This window comes from Brachyhypopomus gauderio, chromosome 12, assembly GCF_052324685.1.
Source record: "Brachyhypopomus gauderio isolate BG-103 chromosome 12, BGAUD_0.2, whole genome shotgun sequence".
NCBI classification, from domain to species: domain Eukaryota; kingdom Metazoa; phylum Chordata; class Actinopteri; order Gymnotiformes; family Hypopomidae; genus Brachyhypopomus; species Brachyhypopomus gauderio.
In genome coordinates this window covers 23,789,049-23,812,219 of record NC_135222.1, presented here as the reverse complement: position 1 = coordinate 23,812,219, position 23,171 = coordinate 23,789,049, and the positions used below count along the sequence as shown (strand labels likewise).

At 49.2% G+C, this 23,171-nt stretch overlaps 1 protein-coding gene across 1 annotated transcript in view; it reads right to left on the bottom strand.

The window, feature by feature from the left end:
• Positions 1-8,510: 8,510 nt before the first annotated feature.
• The window catches only part of lmo1 (LIM domain only 1), a 28,208-nt gene continuing 13,547 nt past the window's right edge, over positions 8,511-23,171 (bottom strand). The window contains exons 2-4 of the mRNA XM_077023972.1: positions 19,624-19,837; positions 11,728-11,853; positions 8,511-9,074 (exon numbers count right to left, since the gene is read on the bottom strand). Coding sequence (XP_076880087.1) covers positions 8,969-9,074; positions 11,728-11,853; positions 19,624-19,837 — 446 coding nt within the window. The 3' untranslated portion in view covers positions 8,511-8,968. The remainder of the gene's footprint in view (positions 9,075-11,727; positions 11,854-19,623; positions 19,838-23,171) is intronic.

The window sequence follows — 23,171 nt, the reverse complement described above, 5'->3', positions numbered from 1 at the left end:
ACGCCGGCCGCCTGCTGGGTTATAGCTGCCTTCATAAGTTAATAATAGGAGCTAGGGAGGATGCCTGTGGTATGCATCAAACATAAATTAAACATCTCCCAGTGTTTTCTTCACACAGTATTAAATTCCATAAATTTAAGGGGCCCGGCTTGTCCACGGCCAGTAGCTATCTCTGAAATGTAATCACTGGAAATTGTTATGGAGAAAAGGGAGATTTGGGACTGAGGCCCACCTTAAAACAACACATGGGTTATGTCACATCCGACTGAATTATGAAAACATTATTCAAATGCCAGTTGAAGGCTCATTGCATTCACTGAGCGCTTGCGGACGGGAGGGGGCTAGATTGGAGGCCCAGCCTAGCCGTACACAGGGATTTAGGGCCTAACATTTCAATTATGGGTCTCAGCAAGAAAGGGGAGATTATTTCTCATAATTAACATAAAATGGAATATATCATCACACAATGATTCCATTTTAAAGCAATCACCATACAATTTCCCATTGATTATAAATGTAGTTTGTGACCACACTGCTTATTGAAAACCTAATTAATTTGCAGCAAAGATAATTATCTGCAAACTAATTTTTTTCACCCGCTCTCCTAATCTCCCCCTCTCTCGGTCCATGGAGTTGATTGGGGCCTGCGTAACGTCTTTTAAAATGTGCCTGTCCAGGACACACTGGGGGCGGAGGAGTCCAGCAGTGAACATGCTCCTTCCTCGGTGTGTACCCAGCATCCGGCCCGCCCGCCCGCCACTGGTGTTCAGCCACTATTGAATTGAATGGTCCAGAGATTACTCCATTATTTCTATATAGCAGTATTGCAGGGTGGACTAAAGGCCCATTATCTGAGTGACTGAGACCATCGGAACTTATTACAAGTGTGACCTTTTAAAGCCTTTCTCCATGATGGATCTCAGGTGAGAATTTACTGGAATCAATTTTTTATCTGGCGTCGGGGGGGGGGGGGGGGGGGGGGGGGGGGGTTGGGGGTGTGCACAAAACTGCAGCAGGAGAACAAGACCGATCCGGCCGCTCCTGTGCGAAACATTCTCTTATGAGAAGACTCCAGCAGACCGGCTGAAGACGGGCAGGTTTCTAATGCACCTCCAACACCTTTGGGTCCCACCCACTCAAATGAAAGAGACGTTGGACAGGCGGTCCCAGGGCTGGGGATGCGGCATTGTGCTTAATCAGGGTAGAAATACAAAGCCAGCGCACGTTCCCCAAAGATGCGCTTCAAAGGGCGCGTCCCACTTTGTGCGCTATTTAATCAGTTAAAACACAGATGGCAGCCTGCTTCAATTAATTAATCATATATGAAGCACCTGGTACCTGCTCGAGGAAAGTGTGTCAGTCCTGCTGAGATCCAGTGAGGACTCCTGTGCACCTCAGAGTTGTGCTAGCACCCTCTAAATAATATAAATAAATAAATAAATAAATAAATACATGAGTGTTGAAAAACAGCAACTTTTGCCAAAAGGGTCAGGGGGAGTTAGTGCTATGCACACGATGTCTCCATCACCCATGGACCTGACTTCTCCTCTACCACCTCTCTCAGTCTGGGCCACTGGACAGAGAAAGAGAAAGAAACCAGTGTGGCAAATGAGATCCTGTGTCCTCCCTAAAGACGCTCCAAACACCCAGACACCACCCGCTGTTACTCTGAACGCGCCGTTCCGTAAGGAGGATGGAGAATTCGGCGGCACCACTCCACACCAGGACGTATTTGCTTTGTGGGCAGATCGTGGAGCTTCGGTGTGTTTTGGTGGGTGGCAACCCCGGCTCCTCCCCCAGAACAAATTTCTTTCAACCCACTTCCTGCAGGGGGATTGTAGTAGGGTAACACTGGTGCAGGTGTAGCACCCTGTTCCACCGTTGGCTGTTATTTGGGGACAGTAGGATGGTGTGAGTATCACAGGCTCTTTGATACGGGCCAGTCAGCTCTAGGGGCCGAAGCGGCCGAGCTGCCCAACACACTACAACATACTGGAGGTATCAAACAGCTATGTCAAGTCTGGTAAAGGTAATTACATTTCCAGGAAGTGGCATGGAGCTTGTTTAAAGGATGTTAAAGAAGCAGCGAGTGAACGTGGATAACATGAAGCAGGTGACACCCCAGAGACAGAGGCCTGCTGGCCTACACAGCGTCCCCCCATAGAATATATAGACACGTACAATATACACAATAAATACACACAATACACACGTGGCACACAAGCATAAAACACACCTGTGCAAAACACACCTGTACACACACACACACCTGTATACACTCTCTCTATCTCTCTCTTTCTCTCTCTCACACACACACACACACACACACACACACACACACACACACACACACAGATTCATCCACACCTCCCCCACACACACCCACACACACACACATTAATCGTCCCACCCCACACACCCATACACACAAATACACCAAAACCCACACACACAAATACACCCACACCCACAAACATACACACATACACCCACACACACACACAAACATACACATCATATACACCCGCACACACACGTACACTCACACACACACACACACAAATACACCCACAAACATACACACATACACCCACACACACACACAAACATACACATCATATACACCCGCACACACACACACACACACACACACACACACACAAATACACCCATATACATACACATAAACACCTACACACACACACACACACCTCCATGCATCACATTCAACAGTCTTACAGAGACGTACAGAGTCTCACAGAGGCTGATACCACCCTGAGGCGCTCACATTCCACTCTGGAGAGGTCTGAGTGGAAAAGGGTCCAGCGTGCGTCCCGCAGCCTGTGGAGGTCCCGCTTGCTCCCGCTGTCTCCTGCCTTCCCACTGAGCCCAGAGGCAGTGCGTGTCCTGCAGATGGCGCTGTTCTAAAAAGGATGAGGCCACGGAATTACAGGTCGATGTGTGCTCCTCTCTGCTGCTCACACTCATAATCTTGTTCTATGGTCGAATTGTTCTGTTTGTTGAGAAGCAGAGAGCCCATGCTTTAATATGGACACAGGTTTTAGGTCTGGACCCGGTCTGGACCCGGTCTGGACCCAGACCTGCCTCACCTTTGTTTCTGAGAGACCTGGGATCTGACATGTGCACAAACCCCCCAAGATGGGGACGAGCTTTTAGAGGCAGTTTGCAGCTATTTCCTCTCATAGACACATATTGACTAAAGCATCACCAGACTAACCAGCCCACAGGGAGGGGCGGTCCTAGAGCACCATGGTGACCGAGTGTGCTGCTCGTGCTTTAGCGAATCACGGCTGTGGGTGAACTAATGTTGCACCAAAGCTGTGCTCACTCAGTTGGTGATGACAAACAGAACGGTCCGGAAAGGCATCCAGGTACGGGGCGGAGACATGGGTGGGGATGGGGCGGGGTCAGGGAGGGGTGGGTGTGGTCATGGGTGCGGATGGTATAAAGAATAAAGTTGGTGTGGCAGTACATTGCGCTCTCATCATCTGGCGGATAAGCCCCTGGCTTCCGCCAAGCAGGCTGGGGATCAGTTTCTGAGAATGTCAGCAGGTTGGCAGTTGATGGGAGTCATCACGATGGCTGACCCAGAATCAGCTAGCAGTGTGACGTCAGCACTGTGATACGCAGATGTTTGCCATGGAGTGTATTATTGGATGAGTGGATGTAATGTCTCATGGAGGTCTCCCTCTCAGCTCTGGACTCACGTTGCTCTCAGGATCCTATCAGAGCTGGAGACGCCGGCGTCAGCCTGCAGAGAAACTCAATCAACAGTAATATATACAGCCAGCCCTGAATCCGCTCTCTATAGCCAACAAGGTGATTCTCTCTCTCTCTCCCCTTTCTTTACGAGAAAGAGAAAATTGCACATCTAATGAAATCCAATTTTATATTTCATTCTGGGGAGGACAATAAACAGAGAACAAGCAGTAAATAAGCTTTTCAAAAAAGCTGATTACCAAAGCAATTTATTGCCAAGTCCAGGTCCGTGACAACACAGGGATGAGGTGGGGAGAGGGGGTTTGGTGGGGGGGTTTGGGGGGGGGGGGGGGATCATGGGGGAGGGGGCGCATTCCTAATCTTTTCTCTCTTTGCGCTTTTTGCCTGCTGTATCATTATTGGTGTGTGTGTGTGTGTGTGTGTGTGTGTGTGTGTGTGTGTGTGTGTAGAAGGGATACAGGCTTTTGTGAAGAGCCAATCTGATCAACTTATTTTAACATAATTCTGTCATCTTGGGTTGGGCGAGGATAAAGGAGAGGTTTTTGATTGAGGTCATCCCGGCATCCATTAGAACGCTTTATGGGGTGGAATCCAGGGCTCTTCTATTACTCCATCTTCACTCCTCAGATCCGAGGCCCTCTCCAGCTCAAGGCTGATTGCAATAATGACATTTTCTAGCCACAATGGTACTGATATTTCCCCCATTGGAAAACACACACACCTCTGCAAATAAATGGGTCTCACCTGTCCTCTGCTCCATCTGCACAAAGGTCCACACCCCAAGCTTTGAGACATATTGTGTGCCAATTACAACTGTATCATGTGATTTTGTTGAGCTCATTTGCTGGGCTACAAAAACGATAATTTCATTGCATTGTTTGTCTAGTGGCTCTACTGATATAGCTCTGGCCTTCATGAGCATTTCGTTATTGGATTTTGGTTTGAGGCATCTGAGAGAGCAGCTCTTTGTCCAAGAGGACGGAAAATTCCCTGTATTGTCTCTTAAATATGGAGCACATGGGGTGTGTCGGCCGCTAATATTTAGAAAGTTATTTTGGATGGGGGGGGGGGGGGGGGGGGGGGGGGGGGAGTATTCCTCATAAAAAGCCATTTTTGTTTGTCATCAGCATTTTAAACAGTGCCCACCGAGCTTAAAAGGCAGACAGATTGGAAAAGCGAGGAGGAGAGTCTGTATAACGCCAGCACAAATCAACGGAGGCGGCGAACGCCATAGGAGTACCGCAATGTGCAGATTATTCACAGTTATATAACGTGGAGGGAGAGGGGCAGGCGTTTCTCATTTTGACCACTTATCCCTCATTGTAGACGGGCTGTATATTCCAGTGCTGCTGCAGCTTATAGGATACATTTCAAAGCAGCAAATAAAAATTGGCTAAACTTCCAAAATTAGCACTTCAAAGTCAAACATGATTTGCAGCTAGGGAAAAGGGAGGGGTGTGTGTGTGTGGGGGGGTGACTATGAAAGTGTGTGTGTGTGTGTGTGTGTGTGTGTGGCGGGGGCTAATGCACAGAACACTCTGTGTAGACCTTAAAACCAATTTCTAGGCAAATTGGTTTAATTTAAGAATGAGATCACAGAATGAGGAAAACGCTGTGGGGGCAAGTTTATGGCGGTGCGCTCGCTTCTTTCAGCGTTGCTGGAGCCCGTGGAATACGGCTGCGCGCGCATGTCGGGCAGCTTGAAAGCCGATAGAAACCAGCAGACATCGTTTAGTACATCGTTTACTACATGGCCTTTGGAATGTGTTTTTTTTTGCTGTATTATTTTGATTACGCTGCCGAAAGCTTGTGTCCACGTCAAATTACTTTACTGATAGGTCAACACTTTCTATTAGACGGATGCTGTATTATGTCCAAATGAACTGCCGTGTCCCTGGACCTCCGTGTTATTCTAACTGCGGTGACTACGGCTACATGAGATTAGCCTCCCTGTGTCTCTGGGCCCTGAGACTGGCCTGGGATATATGAGCTCAGTAAACACGCAGAACTGTTATATTTGTCAAAACAAATGGGCACAGAGTGTTTGTTTGTTATTAGGCCCATCATCTCATGTCTCCGTGGCTTATTCTGAAATGTACAGTATGTTCTACTCCAACGTTAAAGCAGTACGTTTTTTCAGTATGCGACTGCAGTATGCACAACCTCGGAAATACTACATCCACAATTTTACCTATGTCACATGTAGTTAAATGCTCCAATTGAATCATTGAATTATGGACAGCGTGCTGCAGTCGCATACTTCAAAATGGCTTCCGACTCATTAAGCCATCCGGGTCCTTTCCGCTTACTGTTTAATGCATTCTACGTATTCAGACACACTACCCTTTATCACATACTGCTTTGGCGTACTGTATAGCAGGGAAGTACAGCCCGTGAGTGTGTGCTAAGCACAGTGGGCGGGGCTTTGATCCAGCGTTCATTAAAACATCGCTGGATTAAAATGAGGCTACAGCTTGACACTCACGAGTTCATTAAAAATGCAGAAACTGCAGTGAAAAGCAGAAAGACCACATCACCGAAAAGGCTGAAATGTCTCGTCCTGCTTCACCCTGAGGTGCAGCACGTCGGAGGTGGCTTACAATCGGAAGTGTAGGGTGTGTGTGTGTGTGTGTGTGGCTGCAGCTGGGAACAGTAACTGTGTTTGTTGCCTGGTGAGGCCTTTTCCTCATTATTTTTTCCAGAAAACGAGCAATCAGCTGTCTTGCATGGAGCCTGATTGTCTCCCTCTGTAAATCAATCCAGGAGCTGCAATTAAAATGTTCTCTTATGTGGTGTAATTGCTGTCGCCCTAATCCTTTATTTGCACACCTGCCGGCAAGTCTGAATTTTTAATGAATTTCTAATTAATGCACATTGTACACTTGATTTGTTTGTTAGCAAATGATGCGTCTGGTCTACCTCCCCAGTGCAGATCGCTCACAGACCGCCACACCTCCCAGAGAGAGAGAGAGAGAGGATGTGTGAGAAGTGTGTTGAAAGGCTTGCTTGCGCTGGCCATGTGCGGGAGGAAGAGCCTGACGGAGCCAGGTGTGGAAGGACATTAAAGTGATCCGCCGTGATTTGGCTGCGTCTGCCCCTCACCTTGAGCCTCTGCTCCAGTGTCACGTGCACCAGGCCCGGGGGGGGGGGGGGGGGGGGGCGTTATGGATGTGTGTGTTTGTGTACAGTATGAAAAGAGCTTTTTTTGTTGATTTATTTTTTTACAGATAGCTAGCCTGGCCTCTGAAGGATAAACAGACCACACACGCCACACACAGGGAGACAGGCCAGTGATCTGTATGTGCTAACCGTGTGAAAGCGTGTCTCCCTGTTTATTAACCTAGACAACTGCTACAGAAACAATGACAGTTGGATGACAATAACAACTTTTAAATATGACTATAAACATGGCCGTAAAGTAGAAAATGAACAGATTGTCTTTATTTTCAGCTCTAATTTAAAAACTAGCCTTTCCAAGAGGGGAAAAATCGTCTTGAAGTCCACGTTTGTTCTTTTTAATTACGGCATGTCCTTTTATGTCCAAAGTAGCTTTGAAAGCTTTCTGGGAGACAGTAAAAAAGTTTCTCACCATGAATAACATGAAAGTCTCCATTTAGCGAAATGAGGGAGAGGAGTTTTGTCTTTGTTGTGGTGGTTTACCAAGTATCGGACATCTGTACATGAGATCTGTGAGCTGAAGGCACCCGGCTTATCTTCTCCACATCTCACATCTTAGTGAATGAAGCTAATTGCTGTAAATGGAAAAGCCTCGGCCCAGCACGTCTCCTGTGACTCCCAGCTCATAGAAACCAGAATGACCACCAACAGATGAAGATCAAACAACACGTGACTGAAGACTTTGTCTCTCCATCCCAAACCTTTAACTACACTTCCTCTGTACACGCTATTCAGACACACCGCACTGAAGAGGTTCAGATCGTTTAATCGCTTTTGTGGGAGACCCATTTAAATCTCAATTCCCATATAGAAATGCTCAACTTTCCACATGTTTTGTGCCATCTATGCCTTCAAACCTTTTGAAATATTTTACCCAATGAAAACAGCAAAAGTTTTTATTTTTTATAAAATAGCATGTGCTTATAGCGAAACAATTAATATGCAACACATTTAAATGATTAAAAGTCTTATGTGTTGGTCCACATTATTGGCAGTAGACATTTAACAATCTTTGACATGGTAGTTATATTCCCATTGTCTGTGTAAATGCAGATGGTCGTTGCTAATTTATCAACAGCTTAAATGAACTCAAGCATACCAAGATTTTATTTGAATCAAATCTCTAATGTGGAGGCATGCTTATTCTTGAGCCAAATCACGTTCAGAATCAGATGGCAATTATAATGACGAGTGACTCATCAAGAGCAAAGCTGCATTTCGTCTGGAGGCCCAGACAGAGCTTGCTCCACGCCACCTGCTGCACCACCACACCACAACAGTTGGAGACGTGAAGTCATTATTTTATTCCCAATCAAACCTTATTTAATTAAGCTTAAAGCAGGACTTCATCCCAGAACCTTCTTTCACTCCCAGAACCTTCATCCGCTCCCAGAACCAGAACCTGTCTCTTCTTCCCCATCACTCTTTTTTGTTTAAAATCTCCTTTTCTGAAATGCTTTCCATAAATACTCTTTGCTATTCTTTTTGAACAGATCCATCACGCCGAATGACGGCACAGGTCAGCCGTTGAATAAACGCAGGAATCAGAAAACCAAAACAATTCAATGTATGAACATTTAAGAATCTTTTTTTTTTAATTCACACTAGTAATAAAATTGCATTACAATTTCATAAAATAAATGTTCCAGTTTTTATATACAGAAAAAACAGACTGTACATTACCCTCCAAGGAGCCGCACCACCCAAAAGGGTGGAGAGAAGAATAAAACAAAAACAGAAAACAAACCTGAAACAAACATCACAAAAACATACAGGCAATACAGTGGTCAGCTAAGCAGGCACAACTGTACAGTGAAACTTGTAACTGCTCAGTGTTGGAAAGGGGAGGGGCCAAAATATGGTACAACACAGCCCTTAGACAACCAACAGGGCTCCGACTGTTCAAACAACAGCAGGTAGACAGATGCTCCTCTCTCTGGTAGCCGTAGAACATCCATCGTGTGTGTGTGTGTGTGTGTGTGTGTGTGTGTGTGCGGACTATCCAGAAATGTGTGTGGTTTGAAGGTTGCTGCAGCGTGCGTGGGATCAGCTATTGGAGCTGCGTGTCAAAGCTGCCGTTGAGATGGCCCTCCTCGTAGTCCATCTGACACAAAATCATGTTGTTCTTTAGGAAAAACTTATCGCCCACGCAGAACCTGCAAGCCAGCACAAAACAGCGGAGCAGTTAGCGAACCAGACACCACTTCACCATCACTGACGTCCTGTGTGAAGTGCTGACACTCCGCAAGGCCCCAGCAGCACTTCCTGCAGGTGTTAACGGCTGCCTGTCCCTCCTGACTGCCAGAGCCAACTTATAACTGGAGGAGGGGCCACACACCGCTGGAGGAGGGGCCACACACCGCCGGAGGAGGGGCCACACACCTTTGGTGGAGTCATGTTAGACAGTGCAAGGCTGGGGCGCTGTAGCATGGCTACTGGTTCTCTCTGCTGTTCCAAGCCCCTCCCCTTCTCCAGCCAAGCCCCTCCCCTCCTCCAGCCAAGCCCCTCCCCTCCTCCAGCCAAGGCCCCCTCAACATTTTCTAAACAAAACATAGCAGTGACATGATTGGCAACCCACTGAAAGCAACACTACCATATTCCCTTTGACTGGCAAAAGTGGCATGCTGGTTTCCAAGGAAACCGTGCCACCGGGCACCTCTTTCCCCTCGTTTCACGCCGCGACTCCACACCAACGTAAGAACGTTTTCCTCTAAACCTCTCCAGAATCTTATACCAATTAAAAAGCTAAAGAGCTCCATGTGTGTGGACTGCACTTTCTCCACTGACGTGTTTGCGTATGAAAACTGTGCAGTGTGTGGGAGGGGCTTGAGTGTCACAGGCTCTAATGTGCAGTGTGTGGGAGGGGCTTGAGTGTCACAGGCTCTAATTGTAAGGCAGGTGGTGCGCACGGGCACACACTGCTTGGTGTTAGACTAAAGGGACCCAAAAGCCGAACCATAAACAAACAAAAACAAAGAACTGAAACCTCCGCCAAAAGGAGTGCGGGAAAAGAGAAAAAGAAAAACCCTACAGTTAAATATAATGAAGGGTAAAACACAGTGAACTGAGAAATAACGCGGAGGGAACTCGACGCGCAGTAAATACTAAAAGAAAGGAAAACCAAATCAGAATGACAACAGAAAGACGCGGAAAAGCTCAACGCGAATACGAGAGAGAGAGAGAAGGCAAGGGAAACAAACTGCCAGGGAAGGGCTGACCATAAAGCCAAACGTGGCAAAAAACAAAACCTTTCCTAACTAAAACAAAAAACTGGATAGGAAGAATATAGCGGGGGGAAAACTTGAGAATGGTCCAAAGGACGCAGGAGAGCGAAGAGAAAACACTGCAGAGCAGGACGAGAGAGAGTAACGTAAGGAAAACCACGATACCGGCTGACCGCTTGAAAAGACCAAACAACTCAGCAAAGACGAGTCGCAGCCGGCTTCCTTAAGAAGGATGAGATCCGGCTGCGGCTCATCTTTGCTGATTGCGTGTTGTGGAATGCGCACGCCTTCTGGTATGCATGGCATGCGTAGAGGAGGGACCTGCCCTGACGGGGGACCGTGAGCGCCCTCTGGTGGTCACGGGCGGGGCAGCGCTGGGGCCTGCCCTGACACTAATGTGCAGTGTGTGGGAGGGGCTTCAGTGTCACAGGCTCTAATGTGCAGGGTGTGGGAGGGGCTTCAGTGTCACAGGCTCTAATGTGCAGTGTGGGCGGGGCTTCAGTGTCACAGGCTCTAATGTGAAGTGTGTGGGCGGGGCTTCAGTGTCACAGGCTCTAATGTGAAGTGTGTGGGAGGGGCTTCAGTGTCACAGGCTCTAATGTGCAGTGTGTGGGAGGGGCTTCAGTGTCACAGGCTCTAATGTGCAGGGTGTGGGAGGGGCTTCAGTGTCAGAGTGGGCAGAAGGCCTGGGGAGGGGCGTGGCACCCGACAGACGAGGAGTCGCTGTCAACAACCAGCACGCCACAAGTGCTCAGCAAAGAGTCTACGGTGTGTTTGCCTCACGGGAGAGCTCTCAGCTCCGAGCCCATACACTCCGCTGCTGTGTGCGGTTCTGGTCCACTGGGGTTTGTTTCCACTCGAACGGGGATCCCTATCGCGGTGGACTGCTGTGCTCCAGCGTGGCAGTGTGGCTAACAGGTGTCTGGGAGGGGCAGGTGGTGTGTTTGAAGCTCCTATGCTGGTTTTCTGTGTCCCGTGTGTCTCTCTGGCTGGAGCTGCCTGCTGTGTGCCTTCCGAGACCTGCAGCGCTTTGGGGTTAACTTTAGAGAGGCAGCATTTGGCAGGAGGTCCCGGTCAGCCGTCACGCCCCCCCCCCCTCACACACCTGCCCCACACTCTGCACTGCCACCGTCCTGAGAAGAGGAGAAGTTCTGTCCACAACGCAATTCCCAAAGGAGTCTGGTGGCTGTGCTGTGTTCAGCTGCTCTGTGCGGTGGAGAGGGTTGTCAGGACAATCCGTCTCGCCGCTGCCCAGACAGCCGGACCACCGGCCGGCTCACAGCTCATTTTGCTCCTCTCAAGTATATAATCCCGTGAACACAGACACAGCCACACTGCTGTTAACGGGAGGAGTAATTAATAAAGCATTACCGTGACGATTCAAACTGCTAAATAATGATGGCGCAATCAATTAGGGACCGAGAATGATGTAGTGATTAGGATGTATGAATGTGTGTGTGTGTGTGTGTGTCTGTACACATCTGTGTGTGAGGGGGCTTCTGTCTGAGCTAATAGCCTTCTTTTCACCATCTATAGATTGATAATAAAGGCTCACACAGACCAGGGAGGATCTTTCATGGCTTACCTCTGGTTACAAAGTTGACAGGCAAAACAGTCCAAATGGTAAACATTATCTCTGGCCCTCATCACCATTTCAAAGGCGGGAATCAGTTTACTGCAGGCTGCACAGTTTCCCGTCGTGCCGAAGAGTCTGGAAGTGAGAGAGAGAGAGAAGGAGAGAAGTGAGAGAGGAGAAAAGAGGTATGGAGGGAGAGAGTGAGGATATAGACACTTCTACCACCCGTCAGTATAGATGCTGCACTGCAGGGCTGCAGAAATCCAGCAAACGGTGCAAGAGAAACATTTAAAACCAAACAAATAGGAACACTTTTCCAAAAGTCTTATACAGCCCACAGACTGGACTTGGCACACACTTGATATTTTGTGTTAATGAGGGTCACAACCCTCGATGTTAATTCTTGGCTAATGATCTAATTAGAATGATCACATGGTACTAATCCTCTTCTTCAAAGACGCTTGGGCCTAGCACGTCAGCGGAGCGGTGAGAACAGGTCTCCAGCAGGCAGGCAGACTGCTGAAACCTTCTCCCTCACCCTCAAATCCAGAACAACTAATGAGAATTTGCTCAGACCAAAGCCAGCTGGATTTTTACACAAAAGGCTAAATTCTATAATGTAGTCAAAAGTTCAAAAGATTCTCACTGCAAGGAACCTCCTCCCCCCACCCCACCCCCCTTCTCCAGCCCCCCCCCCCCCCCCCCCCCCCCCCCCCACCCATCCCCTCTTCCCTGTTCAGTCTTCTCCATGGGTGGGGGAGATGTAACCTTGGTGAGGTAACTAGATGTTCGATGGTGCACAAAAAAGTGACACGCAACTCAGATTTCACCCTGTTTGTTTAAGGTTATTAGACAGGAGGCAGAAACCATCAAGGTCACAGAAGAACAGGAGGCTGTGGGGAAGATTGCCGCCTCTCTCATCTCTCCACCTCCCTCCAGTTCATCCCTCCCTCCCTCTCTCCTCTCCCATCCCTCTCTCCTCTCATCCAGTTCCTCCCATCTGCCCGATTTACATTTTCCCTTTCCAAAGCCCCTGTCCCATGTTTAATTTGGAGATCCAGAAGCACAGATAGACTTATACATTCCACCGACCCACGATGCAATGCAAAAAGTCGGAAGCACAGAGGCGTGGGGCTGAAGCAGACACACAGGATCAGCCCTGCGATACTCTGACAGTATGTTAAGCGCCCCGTCCTCCCCTCTCCTCCCCTCCGAAGTGCCCATGCAGAGGGGTGAGATCTGAACTAAACTTTCTCCAGCTCTTCCATATTAGTTTCTCTTGACTGCTCAGTCCTGGTCACAGACGGCATCTAGCCCACAGACTCGGCTTTTAATTAGAGTAGCTGGGCCTGCCCGAGCACGGCCATGAAGTCTGAGACATGGAGAGATGGAGAGATGGAGAGAGAGACAGATGGAGAGAGGGAGGATGGAGAGAGAAAGGGAGATGAGGGAAAGAGAGATGGAGGAAGGAGAGGAGGGAGAGATGGAAATGGAGAGAAGGAGGAGGGAGAGAAATGGAAAGAGAGAGAGGAGGAGAGAGGACAGAGACAGAGAGAGAAGAGGGAGAGATATGTAGAGAGGGAGAGACAGATAGAGGATGGAGACGGAGAGAGGGAGAGAGAGAAATGGAGAAAAGGAGGAGAAGAGAGAGATGAAGGAAGGAAGAGAGGAGGCCATGCCGGGGAGCATTGTTAGAAGAGACAGGTGAGTTGTTCAGGAGAGGTTAGAATAGGTTCCACCTCTCATACAGGTAAGAGCCGTGTACGAGGTGCAGCTTGGTCTGGTGGCAAACCACTCGCCGCTTCTGTTCAGCTTCTGGTTTTTAGGTTTTACACACATTTCTGGCTTGATTCAGTTGCCTTTTGACCACAGCTACATTCTGTAATGTTTAAACAAATGTGTATGTAAACCCCTGACTTTAGCCCGTGAGAGAGTCCCTGTCTTGACGCTCCGGTAAGCTTTGCTGCAGCAGGAGCCTTGAACACGGAGCTCTCCGGCACACGGGAGCTGGGTCATAAAACTTTGCTTGCTGCTGGTGGAGTTGTGAAGAGAGGCCGGTTTGTGGGGTCAGCAGAAATGCTCCGAGACTGAAGACCAGAGAGCTGCTAACAGAGATTCAGAGGTTCAGAGCCACTGCACCTGCGTGCGAGAACTCTGCCACATTCCTGTAATCCAGAGCGTCTGTTAGCCTGGCCCAGAGTCCACAGTGACATCAGGAGAGTCCTGCACATAATCGCTCGGCCTCCAACACGCGGCTACTGGATTAAAGCCTCAGATGACAGAAGGATGTGCTGCAAACGCGGACGGCACATCGTGGCGAGTGAGCGATCAGACACACACACCCTCCTCCTCCGCCCGACCGGCTCAGCCCACAGAACCATTTAAAAATACAAAGTCCAGCTTTTCAGTTTTAAACAGGGGCAGAGCGACGGCACTCTGAGGTTTTTAGGTTTAGAAGAGCACTAGACACCTAAGCTGATGGATTACACTCTACTGCATTTAGTCGTTTCAGAATAAAATACGAGTTTGAGGTGGTGAGAAGAAGCTGGGCATGCTCAGTGCTGCTTCATCTAAGTGGATTAGGGGGCTACAGACACTTCATGATGGAAGGTCATGTGCAGATGAAGAAGACAATGGCTTGCAGTTTAAACCAGTATAATTTATGATAAAGTGACACCGACCATTTTATTCAGAAGGCCATTTTGTGCGTCATTGTGTCGAAGGACTTTTAATGGGGTTGGATATTTTTGAATATTCTCCTTTAATATCTCCACATTTACTAAACGGGATGATGTCACCCATCAAAGGCTCTCATCACTGTAGTGTTCAGTACTTGTTCAGTTCTGATATAATTGAGTGCCTGTTTGATAAATATAACTGTAGCACTCATGATAGTCTTCATCCACTGAGCCCGGCGTGTGTTCAGATCCCCTCTGCTCTCTGGGGCCACTGAGCAGTGATGGTGGGGTCTTCTCACTAACGTTGTGCTACATGTTGGTAGGGAGCTGCTTGAAGCTTGAAGTTGAGGAGTATCGTGTTTCAGCCACCTGGACTGTTCAAGCTTTATAATCAGGCTCCATCATCTCACACTCCGAGAACATGGAGATGTGCTGGGGGTTAGATTCGAAGAGCTTAATGGAGGAGATGGTTAGGGTTAGGAGTTAAGGTTAAGTTTAGGGTTGGGATTAGGGTTAGGGGTTAGAGTTAGGGTGTGGGGTTAGGGTTATTGTTGGGATTAGGTTTAGGGCGTTTGTGTTCTCTCACCCCACAACGTGAGAAAGGTCCAGTATATTTCAGAATCTGAGCTGGGCAGGAAACGAGCTGTTATACTTGCAGGAACAGCTGATGGGATATGGAAGCAACAGTACATTCGATCCACCAAACGATCATCAATATATTATTAGCTTAAAGTAAACGTTCCTCTCTGATTGGCCACTGCCATGGCCACATTGTGTCTTCATGTCTGTGCGGAGCAGAGAGGATGTCTGCGTCAGCAGCAGTAACCCCCCCCCCTCCCCATCAGCCTCCGTGGTGAGATCACCACACTCTCCAGCACAGCTATAAAGTGAATCATCTCATTATTCTTTTGTGCTGAGTACTAATGAATGAGGTTGGCCAATTTGTTTAATAGAAGCAACATTTTCCTGCTCGGCTGAAGTGAACGTTTAATACTTTAGGAAAGGTAAGAGCAGACATGCATAAGACCAAGACAGGCAGGGTTGAGTGAGTGTGTGTGTGTGTGTGTGGGGAGAACTGAGTATTCATTATGGCACTACGGTGGCCCTGAAGGACAAATGCAGACAGAGCTCTGCTCATAATTAATGTGCCCATGGCAGAGCTCCAAAAATGCCAGGCGAAAATAAAGGCGGTGTGTGTTTGATCCAGCCGTCTGTCTGTAATCTGTGTGTCTCTCTGTACAGGAGGCAAATTCTGGGTGAGGATTCAACTTCATTAAAGAAGGGGGGGGGGGGGGGGGGCAGACAGAATCTCCCACCCATTGCTGGAGTGGGGTGTGTGTGTGTGTGTGTGTGTGTGTGTGTGTGTGTGTGGGTGTGGGTTAGGGGTGCACGATATGGACTAGAATTGCGATGTGCGATAACATTGTTGGATATCCCGATATCGATGTGAACCACGATAAATTAAGATTAAAATACAGAAATGTAGTGTCTCTCTGAACAGCAGCACGTTAATTTGTTTTGTTTTTTACTGTGTAATGAATCCAGAATAATTCCAAATATTTTGCAGGTTTATTCAACAATAGATTCAATCTAGGTTTATACTTTCACGAGTGAGCGACTCCGCACACCTCGTAAACCTCCGCGAACGGCGGAAGCGTTTAATCTTGCCGTGTCACATTCTTTGCAGTGTTGTCCGAAACGATATGTAGGCCTAGTAGTATAAAAAAACACCCCTCAAATACAGGGGAATGAACTTTTACCTGACCAATTTTAATGTTGCTTTGTGTTTCAGGTTTGAAAAGTGCTGGAATTTAGGCTAAAGTATTTGAAAAGGCTTGAAATTGTAACTACTTCGTTTCACAACAAATATCTGTCTGACTGAACAATTCTCTTGTATTACGTTAACATATACGAGCCTCTTGTAATTCCAGGACGAAACATGAGAGAACGTGAAGACGTTAAGATTGGGCGTTTTGAAAATAAATATCCATTAAATAATGTGATAAAAAAGCGAATTATTTCGAATCATTTCGAGTATATGTATACATATTTAATTCAATAACGTGCTGGGAATTATTGAAATGGACCTTTAAAGTGACGTACAAGTGCTTGAATTCCACCTTGTATAGGTGTATGAACCCTGCAAACATGACTGTTCTCATTGCGCCGAGACGCGGCGCGCGAGAACTTTAAATAAATAATAACATTAAATAATGTGATAAAAAAGCGAATTATTTCGAATCATTTAGAGTATATGTATAAATATTTAATTCAATAACGTGCTGGGAATTATTGAAATGGACCTTGAGAGTGACGTACAAGTGCTTGAATTCCACCTTGTATAGGTGTATGAACCCTGCAAACATGACTGTTCTCATTGCGCCGAGACGCGGCGCGCGCGAACTTACAAAATTCGAGAGGTGCACGACCTCGTGAATCGACAGCGCGCGAGGCAATTGCACACGGGCGAAGCCACCGCGATTACGCTATTTTCGCCTCCCGGACCCTCGCGCCGCATCAAGTGTAAACCAGGCTTAAACCAAATCGCGTGTCTGATGAGCGTGTTCACCCCACTCCAGGGTTGCCAGGTCCTACAAAAGTTTTCCGCACAAAATCTGCGAGTGTAAGTTGTCGGCGGGGTGGGGGTTGCGAGTGTGAAATGGAGACAAATTAAGTATTATATTGCGATCGATTCTTAGTGTTGACTTGTAACTTCCGCAGTAGCCCAACTCAAAAGTAGCCCAAAAAACCGCACCCTGCGGCCCCAGAATTTTTACGCGGCTGGATTTTCAAACAAGCCCAATTTGGCGTGAAAACCGCGAACCTGGCAACTCTGCCTCACTCTGCCTCTTGCCTACTTACGTCACGTGATCATAGTCTGCAGCGCGAATAGCTCCCTCTATTGCTGGACGAGGATAACGCAATTTGAGTTTGCTGTTATTCAAGGAGTTATCGTGGCTTTTTCGATGTGTTTATCGTGAAACTTCACATCGCGATAACGATAAAAATACGATTAATCGTGCAGCCCTAGTGTGGGTGTGTGTGGGTGTGTGTGAACTCTTGCTTCACCTAATTTTTTAAACCTTGAGCTCCAAAGCACTCCCCTGTCTTCCAGTACAAAGTTTTTAATTTGTTCCATAACAGATCTCATCTCTCTCTCACACACACACACACACACACACACACACACACACACACACACACACACACACACACACACACACACACACACGTGGGCTTCATTAGGCCATCAGGACTTACACAGTGGTGACCACTGACTGCCCTCCTCTCTTCCTTCCTCCCTCTCTCTTCATGAATCCTTTCTTCACTCTCTCCTTTCTGCTCTCCATGTCTCTCCTTCTACCCGTCACCATGGTCGTCATTATGAGCAGAAGAAGAGATGGGGGCCAGGACCCCTTCACACAGGCCACGCCCCCGCCGGGACCCCTTCACACAGGCCACGCCCCCGCCGGGACCCCTTCACACAGGCCACGCCCCAGCCGGGACCCTTTCACACAGGCCACGCCCCAGCCGGGACCCCTTCACACAGGCCACGCCCCCGCCGGGACCCCTTCACACAGGCCACGCCCCCGCCGGGACCCCTTCACACAGGCCACGCCCCCGCCGGGACCCCTTCACACAGGCCACGCCCCAGCCGGGACCCTTTCACAAAGGCCACTCCCCAGCCGGGACCCCTTCACACAGGCCACGCCCCTGCCGGGACACCTTCACACAGGCCACGCCCCTGCCGGGACACCTTCACACAGGCCACGCCCCTGCCGGGACACCTTCACACAGGCCACGCCCCCGCCGGGACCCTTTCACAAAGGCCACGCCCCCGCCGGGACCCTTTCACAAAGGCCACGCCCCCGCCGGGACACCTTCACACAGGCCACTCCCCCACCGGGACACCTTCACACAGGCCACTCCCCCGCCGGGACACCTTCACACAGGCCACGCCCCCGCCGGGACACCTTCACACAGGCCACGCCCCCGCCGGGACACCTTCACACAGGCCACGCCCCTGCCGGGACACCTTCACACAGGCCACGCCCCCGCCGGGACACCTTCACACAGGCCACGCCCCAGCTGTTGGCTCTCCCGACAGCAGTAGCTGTGGGATAAATGGCTGGGTCTCATCGGGAGACCCTGGGGACCAAGACTTAACGCCCAGGAAATAATCATGTTTAATTTAGCAAGCAGATGGCCCAGAGGAAGAGGCACAGCAGTTTCTGAAAGCCAGAGGTGTGACACCACACAGCCTGAACTAGCCCACAGCATGCATGTGCACACACACGTGCACACACACACACACACAAACACATATATACACCCACACACACACACTCACACACTCACACACACACACACTCACACGCACACACACTCACGCGCACACACACTCACGCGCACACACACTCACGCGCACACACACTCACGCGCACACACACTCACGCGCACACACACTCACGCACACACACACTCACGCACACACACACTCACGCACACACACACTCACGCACGCACACACTCACGCACGCACACACTCACTCACGCACACACTCACTCACGCACACACACTCACGCACACACACACACTCACGCACACACACACACTCACGCACACACACACTCACGCACACACACTCACGCACACACACTCACAAACACACACACACACACACACACACAAACACACACACACACACACACACACACAAACACACTCACGCACACACACACTCGCTCTTCTGGCCTCAAGGAAGAAATAAAAACTTTTTAATATAAATTTGTGCAATGTTAATTTTCTACAGAGCACTTCTCTCTAGTGTGTGTGTGTGTGTGTGTGTGTGTGTGTGTGTGTGTGTGTGTGTGTGTGTGCGTGAGTGAGTGTCTAAAAGGAACACCACCACAGCCTCAGAGACAACAAAACTCCAGCAGCTCAAGTGGATATGACCCCTATGACTCCACTGGAGAGAGAGAGAGAGAGAGTGAGAGGGGAGAGAGAAAAAGAGAGTGAGAGGGGAGAGAGAGAGAGAGAGAGTGAGAGGGGAGAGAGAGAGAGAGAGAGAGAGAGAGTGAGAGTGAGGAGTGTGCTGGGGAGCAGCGAGCCAATCGGACCACTTCGTTCCGCATCTGAACGTCGTGCAGGTGCGACACACCAATTCCAGCATAGCCCCGCCCACAACCCCACCCACAGCCCCGCCCAGCCGCAGCCTCCCCTTACCTCAGGTAGTCCCGACGACAGAGGATGAGGTTGGCTTTGGTGTAGAGGGTGGAGCCCACCTCGCCCAGACGGCAGTCGCAGCAGGCGCACTTCAGGCAGTCCTCGTGCCAGTACTTGTCCAGGGCCTTGAGCAGGTAGCGGTCTTTAATCTTGCGGTTGCAGCCGGCACAGCCCTTCTGCTTGCCTTTGGGCTGGACGGAGAGCATGGGCACACCTGTGGCGATAAGCAGACAGACATGGCGTCCGCGTGATTTACTGCCGGGTGAAGCTCCTGACTCTTCCTGTTCTCCGTTTCTTTGATAAGGATTCGCGGGCGTCTCCGGAGCGCCGGATCCGCTCGGCACGGCCGTTTCATATGCATGAGACTGCTCCTCCCCCAGATATGAGCAGGTCACTCTGGTCTACGCTCCACCCTAACCCCGGTGTCCTCCACCAGGAGGAGAGATTTTAACTCCACTGCCGAGACGAACACAATTCAAACACGGCTGTGTTGGGACTCTTTAGGACAACGTGTGCGGCTCACGGAGTTGTTTATGTGGTGTGTTAGTCTGACTGAGCTGTTGTGTGTGTGTGTGTGTGTGTGTGTGTGTGTGTGTGTGTGTGTGTGTGGAGGGCTGCGTGTGTGTGCTCGTGTGTGTGTGTGGAGGGCTGTGTGTGTGTGTCCTCCTCATGGGCAGTGTTTGGTATGGCTTAACATTAACCTTTAAAATCGCTGCTGAACACAAGAAGCTTTGCATTCAGCCCCAAGTGAGATACGTCACAGCCTAAGTGCTTCACGGCATGCACTCTCTCTCTCTCACACACACACTTACTTTATTTCTTGTACACTCATCTGTGTTTGTCTCCATGTTCCACCCTGCAGAGTAACCCCTCCCCCCCAGCACAGACGAGCACCTTTCAGGCAGCTAAAGAACAAATAAAGTCCATTTAATAACTGCACTAAACACTAATAGTCCATGTGCCGCTTGACATTTGTGTGGTGACTAAAAGCCACTCTTGGCCCCCCTCCCCCCGGGCTGCCCCCCCCCTCTCTCCAGTCCTCCCAGCGCTAACAGGTCCGGCCTGCAGGAAAGCGCAGACAGCAGCTCTTAAAGACACTCTCTCCCACACTGAGCTATTGATCCGTCTAATAGTACGTACGGCCGAGAGGGCCACTCTTGCTCACCGCTTTCAAAACACACTGCCCCCTTCAAAAGCCCGAGTCACACAACCCCCCACGGACAGCCGCGCCCGACACCAAATATCCACATACTCAACATCTAAACCACATTATTTATTATTATTTTATTATTATTATTACACCACCAAACCACAATAGAGAAACACGTTGATCTGTGGTTTCAGTGCCAGGCCAAATGATTGAATACTGCAGAGAAATATGTTATTAACCAGTTTAACATATTAACAAGGCCTTTTAATGTATTTGATTTTGCAGTGTGTAGCTCTATCACTTTAATGAAGCTTCCACAGCATGTAGTGCTGTTAAGGAGGACTGGATCAGAATCACCAACTGGTGTCACTGCATTACATAATCATGTGTGTGAGGGGTCATGACCTTTATCCAGCTGTGTGTAAGGGGTCATGACCTTTGTTATCCAGTGGTGTGAGGGGTCATGACATTCGTTATCCAGCTGTGTGTGAGGGGTCATGACCTTCATTATCCAGCTGTAAGGGGTCATGACCTTTATCCAGCTGTGTGAGAGGTCATGACCTTTGTTATCCAGCTGTGTGTGAGGGGTCATGACCTTTGTTATCCAGTGGTGTGAGGGGTCATGACCTTCGTTATCCAGTGGTGTGTGAGGGGTCATGACCTTCGTTATCCTGCTGTTGTCTTATATGTTCCTACCACACACCTCTCATCTGTTTCCCTCTCACTACTACCACACACACACTTGGGTCCCTCTCTGCTCACTACTACCATGCACACTTGGGTCTCTGCTCACTATCACCACACACACTTGGGTCCCTCTCTGCTCACCATCACCACGCACACTTGGGTCCCTCTCTGCTCACCATCACCACGCACACTTGGGTCCCTCTCTGCTCACCATCACCACGCACACTTGGGTCCCTCTCTGCTCACTATCACCACACACACTTGTGTCCCTCTCTGCTCACTACTACCACACACACTTGGGTCCCTCTCTGCTCACTATCACCACGCACACTTGGGTCCCTCTCTGCTCACTACTACCACACACACTTGGGTCCCTCTCTGCTCACTATCACCACGCACACTTGGGTCCCTCTCTGCTCACTACTACCACGCACACTTGGGTCCCTCTCTGCTCACTATCACCACGCACACTTGGGTCCCTCTCTGCTCACTATCACCACGCACACTTGGGTCCCTCTCTGCTCACTATCACCACGCACACTTGGGTCCCTCTCTGCTCACTACTACCACACACACTTGTGTCCCTCTCTGCTCACTATCACCACGCACACTTGGGTCCCTCTCTGCTCACTACTACCACACACACTTGGGTCCCTCTCTGCTCACTACTACCACACACACTTGGGTCCCTCTCTGCTCACTACTACCACACACACTTGGGTCCCTCTCTGCTCACTATCACCACACACACTTGGGTCCCTCTCTGCTCACTATCACCACACACACTTGTGTCCCTCTCTGCTCACTACTACCACACACACTTGGGTCCCTCTCTGCTCACTACTACCACACACACTTGGGTCCCTCTCTGCTCACTACTACCACACACACTTGGGTCCCTCTCTGCTCACTACTACCACACACACTTGGGTCCCTCTCTGCTCACTATCACCACACACACTTGGGTCCCTCTCTGCTCACTATCACCACACACACTTGTGTCCCTCTCTGCTCACTACTACCACACACACTTGGGTCCCTCTCTGCTCACCATCTCCACGCCCACATACAAAACAAGTATTTACTGCACCCAGATTAGTTCAGTAACTCAGAACCATCCATACATCAGCAGTGCTATGAATGTGAGGCAATTAGCATTTTCCCCTGTAAAAAAAAAACAAACAAACTAAAATAAAACCAAGAGAGAAAGCGTGTCCGTGAACAGAAAGGGCTTGTTAGTTAAACGTATGGCTTGTATGTGGGTATGAGGTGGTATTCAGCCATCCTGGTCCTTTATCAGAACAGAGGAAAGGAGGATCTAATTGGTCCAGTCCTGCTGATAACCATCAATTAGCCAAGTGTCTTCCCCTAGCTGAAACACACACACACACACACACACACACACACACACACACACACACACACACACACACACACACACACACACACACACACACACACACACACACCACCACCACCACCACCACGGGCCCCTTGAAGCCTACACATTAGGATCACAAAAATCGCTATAAATACCAATGTGTGGTGTAAATGAAGCTAAAAGACTTCAAATTGAAGGCACGCTTGCTGAGGGCGTCCTCTTTCTCCCCGCGTTTCATGGCTTGTTACAGGAGAGCGCTGTAGGTACCCCTACGGAGCGACTGTCAGCCTTCCAGAGAACTAAAAACAGTCTTAATGAGGGGAGAGAGCC